Raw genomic sequence first — 22,472 nt, forward strand, 5'->3', positions numbered from 1 at the left:
TATTGTAAAAAAATGATAATTGGTAATATTACCAATTATGATTAGTATTATTATTACTGAATGTTTGGGTGAAAATCTTATGTAAAGTAAGGCAGCGATATTGAGTGAGACAAATGCAATGTTTTATTATTAATTGATGCTAACTTGAAGTTACAGCAGAAACCACAATGCAAAAATACTACAAAGTCGTGTTAAGCAAATATAAGTATTAACGGAATGTTACTTCGTAACGTGTGACAATAGGTAAAAGCGAACGTGTCTGTCAGAGCGCTAGTCTGTCTTTACAGCCACTGCATCTGCAACCGTGGACGTCGTTGGTTCAGCCTTATCTACATTTTCGACATTCCATTCGCTTAGCTTTGGCCGCCCTATTACCGATTGTCCTCTTCTTACCTTTAGGAATAGTCGTGCACGTTGCGATCCGCATTTCATTGATCGATCCAATCAATCTATTGACGAAATTTCCAATTCCTAACGACTACTTGCGGTTGACGGCTGCGACGACAGTCGTTTCTTTCTGCTCAGAGAATTACAATTTGTTAATACAATATAACTTATTTCTAGCAACACGCATACGCATTCATTTTTTTCATCTGGGTAGCATCGAGTGCTCGCAATACATTTGACGATTTGCTTTCACGTCTCATCGTATGGATTCACAAGTGTAACACTTAACGCACACGCTACGAAAAAAGACAGATGTCATAAATTAATTAATTAATACAGATAGGTGCACGAAACCCCGACGTGCGACACATTTCCTCATCTGGCTCGCATGTGCGACCATCTTGCCACGTCTTCAGGTGCGTCAGCCCCGGCCTATTGCGGGTAATTATGAGCCGTGCCAGTGTTGAGTCTTTTCACTCGATATTTTCTTTTTTCCCAATTGTTGCCCGAAATTCGAATTTAGACACGTCTACTCTCCTCATGTTTTGTCATTCACGTGCTTATATTTTATCTTTGTTCGTTGGTCTACATCACAATTCAAGATAATATTGTACCTATAATGTCACTTGTTCATTTACTAATAATATATGTATTTGTAAGTAAATTATTGCAAGACATTTACATATTTTTCTTAATTTAGAATGAAATTGGTTATGGAATGTTCAAATCAAATTATCATTTTTGAGGCTCATGAATTTAATTATTTTATTTATCCTAAATAGTATGATTATTAAATTTAACTAACTAGATTTTTACATATTTCAAAATCCAATTGATATATTTATTTATATTCGTAAAAGTTGCCGGTATATCAATTGTACTGCAAAGAAATCCTGAAGAAACAATTCCTGCTAGTCTGCCATGCATAACAGCTGGGCCTCCAGAGTCTCCGTTACAAGTGCTTGCAGCGTCGGTACCCGCACATAATACATTGTCAGTCACTGGATCGAAATAATAGAGCTCTCGACATTTGCCCAAGCTTACAATAGTTAGCTTAGCAACTTTTAACTGCGGTGTTTTACCGTCGTCATTCTGGAATATAAATTATTTTATTGAATGCATTAAAGATTTTTTATGGTTATAAAACCTCTATAAAAACTAACCATGCCTTCTCTTCCAAATCCTGTAATCGTTAACTTTTTTCCTGGTACAGGTTTGTCAAATGAAGTTGGCAATAAGATAGGTTTTTGAACACTGTTCACTTCGATCGGTTCTGTCAGCTACAAATGAATGTATATATTAAAATAGATTTTCATCCTTTTTACGAATCAAAAATAGAAAATTAATATTTTCTCAACCTTAATAAGAGCGATGTCGTTAGAAATTGTATAATAATATCTTTCAAAATCAGGATGGATTATCATCTCGTCAATTTCATGTTCTTTACCATCGTTGTATCTGTATGTAGCTCCTGTTCTTACTTTTAATTCTTCTTTCGGTTTATCTCTAATAAAAAAAAATAAGTAAATAGTCATAGAAAAGACATTTAATCAGCGTTTGATATTACTTTAAAAACTGAAACAAATGTTTAACATACACTAAACAATGACCAGCTGTAACTAACCATTGGCTAGAAATTATACTTGCACCGCAGATAGGTTCTTTGTACGTTCGTTCATCAGATCCATAATCAATTAAATTAGCCTTGAAGTGAGAGCAAACAAATATTTTACGAATTTATATAATTTTTATAATGTCGATCAATATAAATTTAAAAAACTGTAAAATTTATTATAAAAATTCTATGTTAAATATTCTGTGAATAACGATGTGAGATCAGTATTAATTCAAGTTAAATATATATTTATCGCAGAGTTATGTACATAATTTATTATAATGAAAAGAGCACCTGGTATGGATAATCTTCAATATTAACAAATGATCCTTGTGCTATTCTTGGTTTTAAGGTCAAAGCTGTAATATTATAATTATTTGTATAAAAAATTCTTGTGTTGAACATAGAGTAAGTGAATGGAAATTTTTTCTTTTCAATACGCGGAAAAGAATAACAACTTTTAAGGTTTGTGAAAAATCTAAATATAGTTTGTGGTAATACGATTATATGAAATACAAAGGAAGCTCTGCTTTAAGCGCAAAGAAAACATTAGTTACAATAAAGTGTAAGCTTATTCTAAAAATAATTTACTCGATAACAGAAAGATTTGTTTGTCAAAAGCAAACTATCTATTTTTTGAAAGTTCAAGATCCCTCTGGAAACAATTGGACTTATCAGAAAATTAAATTTCACGGGTTAGTACTTCATATTGAAAATGCTAAATAAATAAAAAAATTAATTTATATAATAGATTTTTTTATCAAAATACGTAGGTAATGACAGAAAGAAAAAATGTTTCAATGTTTCATTAACAGATATGTTAACCTTTTCAGAAAAAAACTGTCAACAAATACATGCTGTCGATTGCATGTATTTATACTGCCCACAACATTGATGGCTATTATTTCTGAAAAAGTTAACAAATCTGTTTCAAAAGATAAAAAAAATTTTTTTCCTTTCTTTATCTACACTGATCAAGAACAGCGTCAACGAGGGCGTTATGCAATATGTTAGAGATATTGGATATTTATCGATATTCATGGCGTTCCCCTTACACATATATATTAATAAAAGTACATTAATCTATTTGGTGTATACTTTCAAAAATAGTTTTACATGTGAAATTTTATCGTTGTGGCAAAACATTTTATACAAAGATATCATTGCCATTTTGAACCAAAAGAACTGATATATTCATATGAATTTATTAAATTTAATTATTTACTGTACTCACATAACTTCCAGCAGATTATGTTTAAAACTGCGATTAAAAGTATGTTCTTCATGATTCGTATAACTATAAACTTATAAAATGTTGATCTTACTTATGTGAGTTTAAAAGAATGATATAATATGCTTGAAGTCAGACCTATCAATACGTGTAGATAAGAACTTTGATAAGCGCAAATATTTGTACGAGATCCGAATTTTTCCTTAAAAATTTAATTCAAGTGAAATACTTTTGTCATCTTCTATACATTATATATCAAATTATAGTTTGAGTGATATTTTCTACTAATTAAATAATTCTTACCAATGATACGTAAGTCAAGTATTTTGATATAATTATTTTTAAATATTGATCGAAATCTTTATATATTTTAATTAGCAGATCCGTCGTGGCTTCGCTCAAGCATATTTCGATATCATTTATAAAATTATAACAGATAAATAGTATGTATCAATTATGTTGAATATTCAACACATACTTTTATAATTTCCAGGATCAGAAAACGAACAACTAAATTTTAAGTTATTAAGTGAAATAAAAACTAATCGATAATGTTCAACAGTGCCAAAGTGTAATTACATTTTTTTTAATTAAAAATCTTAAAAATCATGTAATATATTTAAATACGCATTATAACTTTATGTTCAACCTTTTTTGTAAATAGCCTATATATGAATATTTTTATTTTTTTATATCTTTGTACCATTATCGCTAATACCTACCCTGGGGAATGCAACATTAAATAAATATATTATAAAAATATTTAAACACTCAAATCACTAAAAACAATGAATGTCGCAAACACTTTTAATTGTTTGAGTTAAGGAGCAACATTTTCCTGTATATCTTGTCAATAATAAATGATTAGTCAATCAGAATAATTTCATCATTACCTGTATCTGTCTATGTAGGGATAAACTCGTGAGTTGAAGCCATTTAATGCAATTCTAATAAATAATCTTAACTTTATGCAATATTGACAATCAAAAAATATACTATAGCACAGATTTTGTACACGTAAGTTATTTGATAAATTCTACGAATTGTAATTAGAAATAATATCAAGAAGTTTTTCAATAAAAATCCCTTTTTATTTTTGTAAATTATATTTAATAATAACATGATATCAATTAACAATTTTGGCAATTTTACCTGTTCAATGACTGCCGAAAAGTAGAAAAGGTCGGTATATTTTTATCGTAATTTTCGAACTTTAGGCTAATACTGATACATAGCTGCAAAAAGTGTAGTTTGCTGTCAGGGGTTAAGACTCACGCATCACTGATTTTTTATTTATCAGTTTGACGGTCTTCATTAACAAATTGAACTAGTATTAATTATTTGTAATTTAATCGATGGTTAATTTGTTTCAGTAATCGGTGTGTTAAACTATTTTTTTCTAGATGTGCTTTTACTTTTTATTCATAATTGATGAACCTTAATTTTTTCTTTTTCTTTACTATGTTATGTACTATCATCACGCATATAAGTATCTAACTATACTGTAGGTATAGTTTCGCTATCTATCAGAAAAAATTAATTAATTAAATTCATTGTTATTGTTACAACATACAAAGCTATTAAACATCTTCTGGTTATTCCTATAATTAAATATGATAAAGGGATCACTTGAGTAATTATTGTAATTATTGTAAATGTTACTATCAATATATACATTCTTACATAAGTATTTCAAACAGAATTCATAAATGGTACATAATTATTTTAGGGATTTATATAACTGTGGCAGAATCAAAATAAAATCTTGGAAAGATATATAAATTCAATTGAATTTTTATTTATATACGCTAATTGTACTACGACTTTTTGGTCACGTATGAATCATCAAGATGCTTAAAATACCAAGAACTGCAATCGATTCCATCCAATGCGTTAAAAATTATATAAAATTTCAATTCAAATTTAATTTCATCCTTAATAGATGAAGATGCAAGGAGATATTAAGAAAAAAAGATATTAAAAAATCCATATAATGTTTTGAAATATTTAAGCTAACATGTTGTAATTCCAGCGATTTATTCTGTAATGAATATCGCGAGACAAAATACTGAAAAGGTATCATGATGATGATACGATGGCTTCAAATTGAACGATTACGTTATAAATTATAAACGATATGTACAGTAATCCTCATAAAAAAAAATTATAAGCAAGTTGAAAAAATACAGCTAAATCTAACACGTTCAAAAGGTGTACCTCTATAAGTAGTCGATGCGCTTTCGAGCGACAGCGCCGCTCACCGAGTAACGCTCGAAAGTTCGTTGAAGTAAGCGTCGGCGGCTTCAAGCTCAGAACCCCAACCCGCGGGATAAAACAGTACGAGAAACGCGGAGACAAAGCGAAGCTTTTTTCCGTGTGTGCGACCACGGATCGATGCGCGAAGCGTGAGAGAAACAGAGACGTCAGCGTGCCGTCGAAAGCCGTCGCCTTGACGACCGCTCGAGCCGGCGCAGAAGCTCCAGCCACCGCCGACGTGCATGTGTATGTACACGCGAGGCAGACTTGGCTAAGGCTGCAGAGCCGTCGTCAGTGTTAACGCATTTTTTTCGTCGCGGGAATATTTCATTGTCCTGATTTTCGCGTTCTCGTAATATCAAAATCATTGCAGCGAAGGGTTCCTATTGTGCAGTGGTTGTGGTGCTCGTGCGCGACGTGCGATGATCGTGGATGGGAGTGCAATGTACCGCTGACGCTCGTCCTATTGATCCGGCATCCGGCTAGCGACGACGCACCGCAGGAATTTCGGAGCTTTTTCCGGTAAGTTCTTTCTCACTTAAGATTCCTTCGAAGCTTTTGAGTTTTTTCGACTTTGAGACGGACAAGGATGCCAAAGCTTTTGTGGTGGTGGAAAATACAAGCTTGCGTGAGCTTTTATTGCACAGGTGTCATTGCGTTGATGATATAAACTCATAAATCTACCTGAGTCCAATCCGATGTCCGTTTCTCAGATATTCCATAGTAACAGTTGATTAAATGTTAACAACATAAACTCGTGGTTTATTCCTGAGGTATTAAAATAGCCCTAAATCTAATTCTAAATATGGGGAAAAAATAAAATAAACGAAATGGACGAGATTACATAATAGTTTTTGATAACGTTAACAAAATTCCAATCAAAGCGAAAGTGGAGTTGCATAAGCCGATGAACATTTTTGTTAGGTTAAATTGCTTTTATTATCAATGTACAAAAGAATAGCGATAGCGTGACGTATTATTCAACCGTTGATATACACATGCACTCTAGTCGGCGCAAATACTTTGGCGCTTATAAGGATTGCAAATTTATACTTACGTCGTTCTGCGCGGCAGCACGGACTTTCCTTTTTCAATCGGGTTGTTTTAAAAAATACATAGGGTTATAGTAAGACAGATCAATAATATAAAAGGTTACGTCTTATGCGTTACGATGTACGTGTGCTACGCTTGCGTGAAATTATAGCCGCCGCGGCGGCATATAGTGCATCGACTTCGTCAAGTGCGCTTGCCCTGCGACGCGTTTTATCATCAAAATGTTCTCCATTCTCCGGAATAGAAACGTAAATTTGGAAATGCATCATATAATCACGGCTGATTGTTTGCGTAGCCTAAATCCAACTTGATATCGCGTTTCTAGGTATAGCTTTGCGTATCGGTGGATTATCGTGAGGAAGCGCGCGAGATAATAAATCTCGACGAAACCACTGGCCCCGCGTGCGTATCGCTATAGGTGATGGCGTGTGTCGTGCAACCCCTATTTAATTTACCGTATTGTGAGCGTAGCTTCACGCTAGACTGCGTCAAGACAATTAACGGAAATCGAAGAGAGCAGCAGTATGACTGCTGCAGCTCTATTCACGTCTGGGGTATAATATATCAACGAAAGTGTCACTCAGGTTAATTGTTCGGAGTTATGAGCAGTTTTATTTTCATTGACGACGGCGAACTGCTGCAGCACGGATGTCGCGCGTCCCGAGACTCTTATAGCATTTGTGTTTATGCGTATAGTGGCACAGAAAGAGTGAGAGAGAAGCGTTGCCTACAATTGTTTAAGTGATGGAAGACGAGCTTCATATGGCCGGATGAGGGAGGCTACGCCACAACGCTCGCTCTCTTAAAGGACGGATGGAGAAAGATTGCGGCCACCAAGGAAATGGATGTGTTATATAGAGGAGAAAATGAGGAAGTAAATCGACGATCTAAAGTGCGCGCCTTATACCGATGGTTTGGTGGCCACAATCGTTCTCTCTCTTTTTCTCTCCCTCTCTCTGCCTCTGTTCGTTTGTGCACTGAATATACGACAAAGTGATGTACGCTACAGTTACTATTATAGAAAAATCATTTCCCAGCGGCATACACGTGCCGCTGCAGGTGTTCACTCAAAAATTATTATAAAAGGAAAAGGGAGCAAGAGTGAAAAGTACAATCGCAGACGAATGGCAGAACAGGACTCCATGTGAAAGGGAAGGGTAAACGTATGGCATTGTGCAAAGATGAGAAAGGCTAGGTGAGTATATGCGTTTGACGTTTGAAAAACGAGAGAGAAGAGAGAGAGAGAGAGAGAGAGAGAGAGAGAGAGAGAGAGAGAGAGAGAGAGAGAGAGAGAGAGAGAGAAGGTCTGCATGTAGATGGACCCCCTTTATTGTCAAAGAAAAGGAGCTTAAAAAGGCAGATCTCTTTTTACTCTGTATTAATGACACCGTGAATTAAAGTATTTAAGGCCTTTCATACAAAATATTGCGGGGAACAGATTGAGAAAATAAAATTTACTCAGCAGAGTGAAACATTCGGGTATATAATAAAAAGAAAAGTCAATTGAAGAAATATGGTTTTCCGTTCAGTGAATCGACTCAGATTATTTCAGCTAAAAAGCCGTTCGTGCGACTCAAATATTAGTGTACGTAATAGACCCCTCGTGAGTAATGTGGTTCTTGTGTATGTGGTATTTTTGCACACCGAAGAAGCAAAGGCACGCGATACATAATGCTATAGACGGTGAAAATCTCATGCGCGACGAAGCCGCCTAATGATAATAATAGCGTTTTTCGCCTTCCTTTGACCGCATTGTTGTGTTTCGTCTCATTTGAAGGATCGGCCGACTTTTTTTTCCGTTCAACTTGTTTTTTTCGCTTGCGATCTTTACTTCACGACACGCCCACGCTCTAGAGCACAGCCTCATGGGAAAGGTTTAATGGAGAAGCTTTTCGAGATCTTCTGCGCTGGTGCACATTCGCGCATAACCTCGAGCGATGCTATTTGGCCAAGCGTTTATGTTAATGTTCAAGAAAGCCAAAGTTTTCAAAGTTGATTGCCGCAAATTTGCTTTGCTTTCGATTGCAACTAATTCAGCTTCAATGTTACAATTTGACCTTAAGAGGTGGATTCGAAAATTGCCGAGCTCGTTTTTCATCATACAATTTGCGTTAACTATATCCCATACCTATATTACAATTGTTGTCTCTCCTAAGTTTTTGCTATGACGGCCGGAGTTAATTGAAATGCTGATTTCAAAAGTTAGAGGCTGTACAAGAGCCATGTGCGCACATGTGTATACTTTCGAATGTGCATTTTTACAAAATGCCCTGCGAGATTACACCAAAAGGCATTTATTGCGCGAAAAACGAAGAGTAATTTGCATGTTGCGAAATGTATATATTTGAACTTTCTCACGTGCACGTGTGTACATATATTTAACATCGGTTCTCTCCTTTAACAAACGTGTGTATTCACACAAACGCAGACACACGCACACCCCAACATCAAGGAATTCATGAATTGCAAGTAAGAACGCTTTTGCGAAAGTGTCATCGTGTCGAGAAATCGAGAGATGCTAATGAACGAAGACATTGGGAAATCAAGTTTTTATATATGTGTGCGTCCGTGCATATGAGTGTGTATGAAGGGTTCGCGCTAAGAAGAGCTCGAATTATCTTGTCAACGAGCAGATTTACAATTGAGATCGGTGAAAGGGGAACCTTGAGTGATTATTCTTCGTTATGATGTTTTGATTTAATTATTTGTTAGGAAAACGACAAATGATTGTTTGATTACAAAATTGTACAATAGAGTTAAATAATGAATTTGTAGTGATAGACGTGTTTTTAGTACACTGGTTGAGCCATTAAATGTCTATACATATAAAATATACGGTGAACTTAGATTTGTTAACGTTTGTATTGCGTTAATTTTGTAAAGTATATGCTACCATCAATTATAATACAAATAGCACTTTATTATATGTGAACTTTTTTTATGTTGCCCATAATCTCTGTTCCATTCAAACATACGTGGGATAACATATTACTTCTAATTATAGAATATTCTCAAGAAAATGCATGATACTACGATAAAAAAGGCAAATTATTTCAATTTCAAACAAGATTTCTTGATGAAGAAGTAAAAGCATAATATGCAACTTGACGATTTCACCAAAAAATAAGTATTTCCAGTAAACCATGTTGAATCTTTTTTATCTTCAAGGAACCTTCAAACGAAAATTCTTTTCTATAAATATTTAGAATGTCTATGAACTCGGTTGAACTCGCAGCTGGTGCGACATACTATACGTTCTATCATATATACAACATGCACTAAAGTGATTGGCTAGATGAACTTATGACGTGAAATTTATTAAAAGACTTTACTTGTAAAGAACAATCGTGAAAATTTTCGCTGATACATACCAACGGAGTTTCGCCATAATTTGAATGCTGGATGCATTTGCGTTTAAATATTTTAAAAGTCATCAAACCATGTTTTGAATAAATTATTTTCTTAATAAACACTTTTATCGTGGTTGAAGAAATAATTCATTAAAAACAATGTAATGTCTCGTCATTTTCAAATAAAGTTTGAATGTAATAATATTTTGTAATAATATACAATCATGTACAATCAAAATGATCGAATAATAACTTTGAAAAAAAAAAACGATGTTTACATGGGGCAGCGATGTAAATGTAATAGGAATCCAGTTGAATCCGAAAAACTTGATGAAAATGTCACAATGCAAGTTGGGAAACGAATTATTATTTGTAGTAATGAATGTGTATGTACCTTTATGATTGTAAAACACACTTAAAATATATACATTAGCTGTATCTCGACTACGCATTCAAGTGGTTTAAAGAGAAATACAAGATATTTTTCTTGCACATGTCATGTTAAATACACTGTTGTAGAATAATAATTATAATCTACAGAATTCCGAACTCAATCAATTATACATTATTTTTCTACGTGCAGAAGTCTGCATCGGCTACACTGTGCTTTTCCATTATTAAATCGTAGATGCATAAATTGTCCGTTGACACGACAATGCGTTTGATTGAATCTCCGCGCGAGGAAAGGATGCGACAATAATAATTTATCGTAATAACAAGATCGAAAGGAAATAATGTTGATTTGCTGTTATAGGTCACTTGTATCGTATCCTTTTTCTTGCCGTGGAATGTATTTCCCTTAATATTATTATTATTAAAATAAAAATTATTCATAACTGTTTCAAAATTTTTCGTGGGATGTATTCAGTTAAAATTGTATCGAACATTTAGACAGTCGATACGCTCCGCTTGAGTGAGAAAATTTAATTAGTACAAAATTCCCATATCGAGCCACGATGCGTTATACTGTTTATTTAAAAGCATCTAAGAGTTAGATTCAGTTAAGCGAATTGAAGTTATTTAAAACGAATTCAATAAATAAAAGCAAAGATGGAAGAGGATCAAACATGTTGTTGATCAAGCTAATACGAACAAGCCGATTACGTTATTGAAGCCCGCATTATTGAAGACGATACCACTTAGCTATAATGTCGTCGTAAATTAATTTGTCTAGTGAAATGCATCTACTCCCCGCGCTTGCTGATAGTTCGTACACCATTCGATAGCCAGAGGATATGCGATAAAATCGATAGAGCCTCTCTTTCTCTTTCTCGAGTGAGTTTACACACAATTCAGCTTGGCTATCGGCTGCAGCTGTCAAGTCGTCGATTTTCCAACGCGTCACGGTTTAAAGCTTCATTCACAGCGGCATTCTAAAACAGCACCACACAATATGCTCATCCCCCTATAAATGTATTATATTTCGTTCGGTATGATCTTCTTTTTTTCTGGCGTGTCAAACTATTGTATTTGGATTGCGTTGTTTCGTCCGATCAGGGGTTACATGCAACTTACGGCATTGAATTTTCTCCCGTACTTTTTCAGACAACAATGTTCTTTGTTTGCCAATGGAACTCCGAAATTTTCAATGAGAACATCGAGCTCTATAATTTTGACACAACTATTTCGTAGGACGGGAAACATTGGAAAACAACTGTAAACGCAGAAAAACCAGATGCGAGTTCGCCGGGAATAACGAGTGAAAAGCACTTGCTACCAAGAAATATAACTTTTTGCAGACTCCTAATACATCACATCCGGCGCTAGAGCACACAAACAGCAGCAGCACTGGTTTTATGCTCCAACACGTATAAACGTTGTCTCGCGGTGTATCGGTTGTTCGACAGCACATGCACACCTCTGGAAAGGTATACGAAGTATCTGCTGGAGCATAACCATAAACGTTCTTCAAACGGCTCGCGTCGCAGTCATCTCCGCGCGGCGTCAAAAGTGTCCGCCTGTCCGTGCGCGCAGCCTGCAGTTGTCGTTTTATTTTTGATGTGGCGGAAAAACGCGACATCGCGTGTGTACACGCGGACCGATCCTTTTGTATCTCTGCTTTCTTTCTTCTTTATCGTACGACTAGCCGCGTGTCGCTAACTCAGATTTTCTTCGTGTTTAAGCTTATTATACACCGAGAGAAAGTTATTACTGTATATGTTGGTAGCCGTGCAATACCAGCGGAGGTGATTTAAATAAGCTTGCGAATGTTGCGCAATGTTAACTTTGTCTTGTCTCGGCGACGACGTTTTTTGTGCATAAAAAAATCGATAAAAGAGTGCCTTTTTATCGTTATTGGTATCTATAGGATTTTTATGCTCGTTGATTGATTTTACGTAACTAAAACGTACTCCAGGACTATGCTATTTAATGTATCTCGTAAAACTTGTTCGGAAGCTTCATCTCCCCTAGATTCATTTTCAAATCTGAATTTCAAAGTAACCAAGTCAATGAAGCTGTACAATTTAAATGCTATGTATATTTGAGTATATTTTGTCGATTGAACCCTTGCAAAGTATGAAATTGGATGACTAGAGGGGAGTTCATTAGCGCGTGAGCGGCAAGGTATCGCTCGCACCCCTTGGTAGGAACAATGCAAAAATTGAATGTAATACAATCGCGCGATATGCGTATCCCCGTGGACTACTGTCGCATGCACACCGCGCTAAACTTTCTCATTGAGTCATACGCGAAATCGCGTACAGGACAGCAATCGAATATCAAAATACATATCTTGCCCCCACACGCACACATCGGTAGATTGAATTAAACTCGGCACAAAATTTGCGTTTGCTATTTTTGAATAAATATACCGCCTATACGTGTACGTATATAACTTGGCGGGATAAAGGTGCGTAGTGACGTCATTCGAACAGTCTCAGGAGAACAAGCGTGATAAAACCAAAAAAGGTACAATTTTTGGAGCAATAATGACGGCGAGACAGTAAAAAGGTGCTACCTTGCATTATTTTTGAGGGATGACATGCGTTCTTGTTTCGTTGACAGATGTACTTTTACATCTTGTTATTTATGGACATTGGCAAAAAACGCTGCAGTAGATGCATGAGGTATGGTAAGGTGTAAGGTGTATAGTACATTGATCAAGGCAATGGAATGATCTCGAAGATTTCTAATATTGTATCTTTTCTTTAAGCTTTATCATTATTTTCAAGCGTGATTTGAGGTTTATGTTTTTTTTTCATCGCAGTACAGATTTAAATCAACAATTACGTCGTAGACATTTCTAGAGTATTCGTCATAAAAATCGCTAACAATACGTTGTATACTCCTAATAATAATAAGCAGACAGTATATCTGAGGTAGTAGGAAATTATATCACTTATAAAAGGATAATCCATATCAGTACACGACGAATAATTACAAGGCGAGAAGCAATGAAACGAGCATTAACCCTGGTTACGGGTAATACGCCGACGTCCTTCAATTCATTCATTCGTTAACCCAGGAGAAAGAAGAAGACCGAGAGAGAGAGAGCACTACAAAGCAAACCGGCTCGTAATAACAACAGAGCAATGTTTTTTTCTTTCTCATCGTCTGATCCATGCCATCGGCGATGCGTGTGCAGTATCCCAGTAAATCTCGTACGCGCTATCATCAATCCCCTCGTGCGTGCTGCGCGTTGTCGTCGTTTTCGTTTTCTCTTGACTTTCTTACCATAGTCGAGGAATTCCGCGCGCAGAAAGAGAGAGAGAGAGAGAGAGCGAGAGACTTTTCCCATTACGCACTCGTCGCGGTGGTCCAGTGTCATACCGCGATGCCGCTAGTTTTCTCTTCTCTCTCTCACACATACACGCACACACCCAAAGCACTTTGCTTTCTGCGTGTGCGAAGTACGGATAATAAAATGGCTGAGGCGCGAGATACCAGAACGAGGTGGTATGCCTTGTTAAAGCGCGACACAATGACCGAGCAATTGACAATAGCCACGCGACAAAGTTTTAGGTTCCGATGATATATACAATTAGTTTTCAGCGAGTATGATGCAAACGTTTCATGCAAAAAATTCTCGTTTGAGAAACATGTAAAAGCTCTTCTTGTGAAGTAAAACATTTTTATAAGTTACTTTCAATCAATCATCTCCAGAGAGGGTTAACTAGATTAATTTTCGAGGACGACATGCCTATCATAAGGACACCCAGTTCAAGGCTGCGCTTTTCGAAGGCATTATGATCCGGCTATAATTTTATAGTGTAGCTTGGTTTTTTTATTCGCTTCCGGAAGCGTGATTGGGATAAGATGATCTGAACATTAAATCTTTATAAATAGAATGCACAGAAATAATAAGAAAAAAATACATGTGCAGAGACAGTCATAAAAGGGGGAACGAGACTCTTAATGGAATTTAAATTTGTCGAATGACTCACAAAGATCATTTCACCCGAAGCCTTAGAAGTATTTCTTTATGAGAAAACGTTTGTTCAATTCAGTGAATTTCTGCAGAAATAATGCTTCTTTTTTAAAAAAGACATTCGTTTAGTGTAATTTTTTTTTTCACGTAAACCGTCAGTGTAGAACAAGGAGAGCCAACAAACTAGTCGGACGAAATGAAACAAAAAGAGAAGAAGGGGAAGCGCACGGAATTGCGAATAGCGTAAAATCACGACAGTGAAGTGCGGGACGCCGGTCTAATTGGTGCCAATTTTGCTCAATTGCCGCTGTGTGTGCATTCTCCTCCTCCTTTTGCTGCTCTGCATCCACTCGTTCTTCCTCATCTTCGTGCGCGCTTTATCAATTGCCGCTTTTGGCTTGTAATACTTTCCCTTTTCGTCACGTTTACTGGTTTAACTTAACGAGTCTGAAAAATGTAGAGACTGTAACATACTATAGATTTCATTTTTAAAGGAGAGAATGAATTTTGATAGCGGCTCAATGAAAAGAAACAAGGATATGCAGTCAATGATAGAGATATGTAGCTTTATTCCCCTCCTTCATAAACAAGTTTTCTAGGGTAATCAACGCTGCTTTTGATTCAAATGCTACGGAGGTAACGTTAAAAATCAAAGGACAATACCTCAGCGTCAGAAGAATCTTCGGATTCACACGTTGAAACTTCACAAGCAAAGATCTTAACATAGAAACAATAAGTTTTCGTAGCGAAAGTTGAGTATCTTTGAACAATTTTCGTAAAGAACATATCATTCTTAACAGCATCTAAGAGTTTCGATTAAGTTGCGCAATGTTGTTGCGCTGTAAATTCTTCTAGACTCGAATAGAGCAAAGGAACGCGAGATGAAAAATATTGCCGGCGATTCGTGGCATCAGACAGTAAAGCCAACGAGAGTAGCCGAGGAGAGAGAGGGAGAAAATTGTGCTGAGATAGTTGGCAGTTTACACACGCGTTTGATGAGAGAGGAGAGTTGACTGAACTGAAAAATGGCCTGCTCTGCGAAAAGAGATCACGATGACGACGACGATGAAAGTGATGATAGGACGAGTGATGCGTACGTGACGAGTGTTAAACCTTTGTCTCTTGTACATGCCTCGAAGCTTGGAAAGTTTTTTTAACAGATTTAAGTGATGTGCATCGCAAGTGAAAAACATTTTTCTATTACTCAGTCTCTTTTTTTCAATGAAAAGGTATTTGTGTATTTAGGAAACCTTGTACAGGCGATTTCGCAAGAGGTCAGATCAGAGAGTAACAAACAAGAAACTCTCACCCGAGGATAAGTCAGCAAAAGTAAAGTCTAGTTACACGTATTTGTCATCACGGCAGCTCAAGTGGAAGGGAGATATATATATAAAGTGGCTCGTTCGTAATCGCCGCCCGTAATCGCGTGCTTGTGAGACACTTGAAAAAACAATACGCACTAATGGGAAAACCGACTCATTCTATGCGCTCTCCTATGTAAGGACGCGCGATATTGCGATTATTCCGAGGAAAGAAAGCTGGCGAGCGTTTCGAGAATAAAAGGCTACGCGTACGTGCCACCGAGCTTTATACAAGACCATTCCGCGCGCCCGCGCGCGCAATGGACTTCCAATAGGTCGCGAGACCATTCTTATCGCGATGCAGGAAGAATTTACCGCGTGCTTTCTTCTTCTTGGTTTGCCGCTGGCATACAGCCTTGTGACGTGCGCAAGTACGTACGCGCGGCTTCGGAACATTATTAATGGAACACGCTAAATAATCACGCGCGCTATACGCATCCAGTAAACTTGTCATTGCGTCGCGTTTACTCTACACCGCTATGTTTGTTTATATTATTTCTGTAGCATATGGCAAATTACCTTTAGTGTCCATCTTTTATTTTTTACGGAAAACAGTTAGTGTCGATGAAATCGAACTAAAGACTTTTTCAATCTGCAATCCTAGTTAATATTTATGTGAAAATGTTTGAGAAACTTTTGATATCAGTATTGTTGTTCCGTTATCAGATAGTATTTAAGTAAATATTGGAAATGATTCAGGTGCTGTATCTGCGTTATTTACCCAAAAGAACAAGAGATTGCTTTCAACAATAAATATTGAATTTGATTGAATCGTGTAAATTGTTTAAGAAGTCATTGAACTATCGTTATTTTGTAATGTCTACGAAATAGTTTCGTAGAATAATTTCAGACTGCTTATCAGAAGCAACCTCATAATTTACGTACGCGCAGGTGCTCATGAAAAACGAAGAAAAAAAAGTGAATTGCAGTTTATGTTATTTAGAGCGCTTTCGTTAATGTACCCACGCTTCCTTAATTAGGAAAAATCTCAAAACAACCGTTAGATCGGACTCATTTCAAAAGGTAAAAGTCAGGCATGATTATGTAAAAGCCTATCAATCAGTCGAAACGATAAAGAGTTCCAATAATTTTAACTCCATAAAAGATTCAGTCTTTCAATAATAGACAGCCAACGTTCAAATTAATGAGATGTTAGCAGTCGGGAAGAGAAAAGCAACTCTATCTCGCGTCGTGGTGAGGAAAAAACAATTGGCTAGCCACCGTTGTAGAAAAAAAACCCCATCGACCGCAATTGAAGAGGCGAGAAGCCCGTTGAATGATTGACAGGAAGCGCTGAGCTTTCTTCCTCTTTGGATGCACTCTTAAATTATCCACAGCGATCCGTCGTCGTCGTACATCGGAAATTCCCCTCCTAAACTTTCGACGCGCGAAGCGGGGAGCTATGCGGCACGAGCGAGCAAAAAGAACGTATGAAGTGTACCACGAACGTGACCATCGTAAACGCACGTACAGCGTTGTTTTACAATTATTATTTTTTTTTTCAACAATTCACTTTTAAGTCGTAAAAATTCGCGCTTCTGCATTTTTATACGTGCGACCCTTTGATTAACGACCTTGATACTGTCGTATTGAATTTCGCTTACGTAGAAATTATTATTATTATTTCCTGCTTCCTCAATTTTTAATGTCCCGTTGATAACACGATAACATCTCATATACGCATGTCAATTAGCAAGTTCAAGTGTAAATAACAAGCTCTATGGTTGTGGCTTTAATAATTCTACGGCACAAGCGTGCTGTATGTTTTCAAGCGTAATCTTATCAATCACTTAAGATAAAAATGTGTTGGTTTACCTGAAACTTGTAAAGTTCCCTTGGAAAAATGCACCTGCGTAAGGCTCACACCAGAACATGGCACCTACGAGAGTTCAAATATTAATATTTTGTTTGTCTGAAGTAGACGAATAAATTATTTCCAATTTTCGCTGCAACTGACAATTGTGGCTTTATAAAATCCATCGAAGAAAAAGATTTAGCTGCAATCAAATCAAGCTCACCCCCATCACTCCTCCCTCTTCTCTTGAAACTCAATCGGCGCGAAAGCCAGTCATTGTAACACAAGGTTGCACTCATCAATTTGAGACTTGAGCCTTGTATATGGGTCCGGTTGGACCGCGCAGAATGAAAAAAAAGAAGAAAGGCATCGCGTCGGCGGCGTGTGCCGTCGACAAATATATACCTATGCACAGACGCACACGTGCACATGTGTGAGGGAGAGAGAGAGAGAGAGAGAGAGAAGTTGAGAAAGAGAAGAAAAATGGAGGGGGAACGCTGGCAGATGTTTGGTCCACACGCGCGCATGCACAAGGGCAGCAGCTCCCCCATGGGGTGCCGGCAACAGCAGTGTCGTCGTTTAGGCCGACGCACCCTCGTTAAGTCTCGTCAGTCTGCGTTGCGGCTTCGCTTGTATAGCAGACGAGACGACGCGAGTTCTGTGTATCTTTGAAACACGTGATAACTTTCTGAAAGTGCCCGCGCGTGAGTTTGTCTGTGTCTCTGCGCTGCTCGAAAGATTCTTTTGACTTGTATGATTTGTTTGCCGATCCAAGTGTGCTCCGATTGTTTGTTGGTGTTTAATGATTAAATAATGCAGCTGTCTTGCCGGAATTATTCATGGCTCTTTCTCGGAGAATCTATGAGGTTTACTATATGTTAAGATTTTTTTTGTTTAATTATTTTCTGATGCGTTTATTTTGTTCTAAGAATTTACGATTTTTTCCGTAGCATCATTAGAAATCGTATTTTTTCTCAAACATAACAGCTTATATTTATCGTTGGGATTCTTCCTCTCGGCTTCTTGTTTGTTTGAGACTATCAATAATAATTATCGCTCCATTAGTAAATTAAAAATTTTGATCATGACTCGTAGACAATCTGTTAATTTATTTTTCTATAAGTCGTGCAAATGGACCAGGCTTTTTCATCATTTGCTAATGCACATTAAACTTATCGTAATTTCAACTTATAAAATAGACTCGGTTTCGCTGATCGTAAGTTCGGTCAAATAATACGGGACTTGACTTTTTTCACAGTTAACATTATCAATTTATGGAAATTGAATTAGTAAAGGAATAGCCATCGTAATAATTGTTACAACACCCAGACTTTTTATATTCTCCTAAGAAAGCGTATTAGCGTGAAGGTCGTGATGCTCGCGACGCTACTTAAACAGGATGACCCTGACTGAAGTGGCCGTATGCTCATACAGTAGAATAAAAAATGGTTCAGATGCTTTGTTGGATTGTCTGCACAGTCGTATCGACCAGCGTGTGTATAGTGCAATCGCGTGACGCCGATTCGATCAGCTGACTGAGCGATGCGAACGCGATTACTTTCCGAAGTATGTTGCCCCTCGACCAACCGGCTGCCACTCCTGCTGTTATAAGTCGCACGGATTCGTCATGCACTATAGCAATAGTGTTTGTGTATGTGTGCTGCTACTGACACTGCAGTGCAGATTCATTCAGAGCTTAGGGTGCAACCGCGGAAGGGGACAATTGATGGTCAAGGATTCGTAATGCAATGAGTTCTCTTATATGTTCCGATCTCTTTCTTTCGGCTTCAGACAACGTACTGATGATTTTAAGTTCTTATTTTCTGCGTAGATTCTTTTTTTACTCTGAGGTGTGAATGAATTTTATTTGCATGAGCTGTAAATTTTGCTTATTTCTGCTGAATGAAATTGTAACATTGAATAGCACGAGTAAATTTTATTTAATTATTTCTCAATCATTTATGCATATAACGATTGAACGATCGATATTGATCGTATACAAATTTTTTTGAGAGATATTCATATAAGTGTTCAAATTACGTTTCAAAATGTCTTAAGTACTTTATTAAAATTTTTATTCAGAAAATTACCGTCAAATTATTTATTTCAATGTATCAGTGGCATCGTAAAATTTTATGAATATACTAATCAGTAATAACTGGTTAGTCTTTTTTATCGACTCAAAAATAATTATGTAATTGGTGAAATTGACATTATTTTCCTCACCTCGTATGATAAAAAATCTCTTTCTTTATTTGCAAACGAATAACAGGTGTATTGTTTCATTTTATAAAAAAAGTAAGAGAAAGTGTTTTTCTAAAAATGTTGAAAAGTTAAAGTTCTAATATTAAGAAAATAAAGGTAATTGTTTTCAAACGTGTAGCAAAAGAGTTTTTAATCACTGAAAGAAATTAAGCTTTTTAAACGACTAATAAAACATAAAAGCAATGAAAATTTGTGTTATTCGAGTAATTTCTGTTATTTTCAAAGTATCCAAAAATACCAAGTACTATTTGTAGATAAGAAAGTTAATAATTTTACAAATATAGACGAAATCCCTTTACAATGATCAAATAATTGATTGCACTTTATAGATTAGATAAAAAAATATATAGGTAAGCACTATTAAATAATTTATAAATTCTTCTTTAACGTAATAATCAAACATTATATCAATAAAAGACACTTAATTAACAGCAATTAGTGAAAATTGTATTACATTTTATTTGCAGTAACTGTAAAGTTTCTCTTATAATGATCTCTCAAGCAAAATCATAACAGCTATAAAATAATACACTGTAGTAAGAAGAAAAAAAACAAGTTTTTTCCTGGCAATGCATGCACAACTTCGATGAAATTTTATGAGCGCAGCGAAAGGTCGTAATATAAAGGAAGGTAGGAAGAACGTTTCGTCATCGTAACTGGAGAAAGTAAATGAAAGTAACTTGATTTTGGGCGTACGTACTTCCCTAAAATTGCATTTGTACGATGATGACTGATATTTCTTTTTCTTTTTTGGGTAATTAAATTTTTCTTCGTCGAGTAACAGATCGAGCAAACTGGATTACACGTAAACATTATCAGTTGTATCAAAATTTTTTTCTGTCAGCTTTACAGTATACCAAGTCAAGAAGTACACGTTAAATAAGAATGAATTTCAGATTAAATGCATAATCAGCGTCGACATTTTGAGAGAGTTCATTAAAACCTTTTTGTGAATTTCAATTCAATATTTAACAATATAAAAAATATATTGAATAAAAAGTAATTTTTTTATCATTAAGTTGTCAAATTTCTCGGAATATACAGAAGACAGAACGACTGCTAACGACTAATCTTGATCAATCAAGCACTAAATTATTGCGACGATTGTTTTTGTGTTTTTTCTTTTCAAATTCACCCAATAAGGCTGCTGACAAGTTGCTGGTCCGTTGTTATAGTAGAGTAGCGCGAGCGGCGTAAAAGAGAGAGAGAGAGAGAGAGAGAGAGAGAGAGAGAGAGAGAGAGAGAGAGAGAGAGAGAGAGAAGGAAAGTGCTGTGTGCATATCGCAGCTAACTCTCTTGAGACGAGACGACGATCCTCAACAGCAACATCGTGAAAAAGAAGAGCCCAAGCGAACACTCGAGGTGACATCGCGACGACCGCAAGAGGAAGGTGCCTTAAGGCTATGTAATATATATACTGTCGCTGTCGCCGCGTACTTTCAGGAAGCGAACGACAATTTTCCACTCGTAAGACGAGAATTACGCAGAAAGGCGTCGCTCTTTTAGTTTTACGTAAAAAAAAATCTTTAAGTACAGCTTCGTTACGAAAGCCCTCTGTCGATGATGCGGAATTAATTAAAAAACATACTTCTCAAGCCACTCGATAGACTGCCGGCGCTTCTGTCTTCATTGAATTGATGTAAGCTATTTCGTGTTCAATGACGAACGGTGCTGACGATAGTGTTGACTATCTATTTTGAATGCAAGAGGTGGCGCGTTTTAGAATCTCACTGCTGGATCTGTCAAAGTTGCGTAGACGCCAGTTTGATCACCTTGTCACGGTGGAATTCCAGGCTGTAAAGCACGCATATTAATGACGCCATTTGAAAATCCATTTTTCGATTATATAATATTTGAACTACACTGGTTGGTTGGTTTCGTCGCTGAATACGTAATCGCATATTTAAATGAAAACATAATGCAATAGACAGATCGTCAAGAGCTTTTTATTGGAAACACCGTTTCGATTTTCAATTTATTACGGTTAAGTTATGAGTAAATACAGCGTGAAAAGTGAAAAAATATTTGGAGTTTGAAAGGTTATAGATTTATAGTGAACTTTAAAAAACAATCTAAATTGCAAATTCAAAAAGTTACTATATTTTTCATTGCACGTGAAAAGAAATCGGAAAATTTTATTATGTGATGTAATGAGCAGAAATATTATACAGAGCTATTTTGAATAATAAAGGCTATTTCTAGACGTTTCTTTGGTTTGAAGAAAATGAAATGTAAAGATGAAAAGATAGATTTATTTCTACCATTCCCAAGGTAGAATATCTCATGTACATTGTAATCGAATTATGTATCTGAATAATTATCTCGCGATACGAATCAAAATGCCAAATACAACAGTTCAATTAAAATAAAATATTCATGCACTATTCCTCCACTTGCACTAGATACCTGAAGAATTATTTGTAATAAGCATTTCCTAAACGTAAAATATGAATAAAGCGGAGAGAAAGGTCAAGTCTTGCTGGTCGACGTACGTGCATGATTCACATCGAAGTCATCGATTCGCAGACGGCATCCAGACGCGCGCAGCCGTATGTATGGAGGAATAGCGCGCCCACGCGCGCGCCAAGTTTCATGAATTTGACCTCGGTACAGGAGAAACCGAGCGAAGGGTAAGAAGAACAGCAGAAAAAGAAGCGAGTATAAGTTTCCGCGTGCAGCAGACCATTCCTCTTTTGTCCGTCTGCTGTCACACTGTATGCGCGTGCGAGAGCGCAGGCAGCACGTGCTAGACGTCTAGACTCGCGAGTAAAAATACGATGTCACGCGCGC

At 36.4% G+C, this 22,472-nt stretch overlaps 2 protein-coding genes across 3 annotated transcripts in view; one reads left to right on the plus strand and one right to left on the minus strand.

Moving 5' to 3' along the window:
- Window positions 1-1,191: 1,191 nt before the first annotated feature.
- Window positions 1,192-3,288, minus strand: LOC131672600 (trypsin-like). Its single transcript, XM_058949939.1, has 6 exons — window positions 3,237-3,288; window positions 2,297-2,361; window positions 1,985-2,091; window positions 1,746-1,893; window positions 1,551-1,667; window positions 1,192-1,479 (listed from the first exon to the last, which is right to left on the minus strand). Exons 1-6 carry the CDS (start codon window positions 3,286-3,288, stop codon window positions 1,192-1,194), a joined length of 777 nt encoding a protein of 258 aa, XP_058805922.1.
- Window positions 3,289-5,775: 2,487 nt separating this feature from the next.
- LOC131672576 (disheveled-associated activator of morphogenesis 1) overlaps window positions 5,776-22,472 on the plus strand; it is a 79,656-nt gene continuing 62,959 nt past the window's right edge. The window contains exon 1 of one of the 2 annotated variants that reach the window (XM_058949906.1): window positions 5,776-6,011. Coding sequence is in view for 1 of the 2 variants with exons in the window: in XM_058949905.1 (XP_058805888.1) it covers window positions 18,257-18,283 (27 nt within the window). In the remaining variant the exon portion in view is untranslated. Of the gene's footprint in view, window positions 6,012-18,048; window positions 18,284-22,472 lie in introns of those variants that run through there. The other variant, XM_058949905.1, reaches the window with a different exon arrangement.

This window comes from Phymastichus coffea, unplaced genomic scaffold, assembly GCF_024137745.1.
Source record: "Phymastichus coffea isolate CEN01 unplaced genomic scaffold, Cenicafe_Pcof_1.1 PCOF00154, whole genome shotgun sequence".
Lineage (NCBI taxonomy): Eukaryota > Metazoa > Arthropoda > Insecta > Hymenoptera > Eulophidae > Phymastichus > Phymastichus coffea.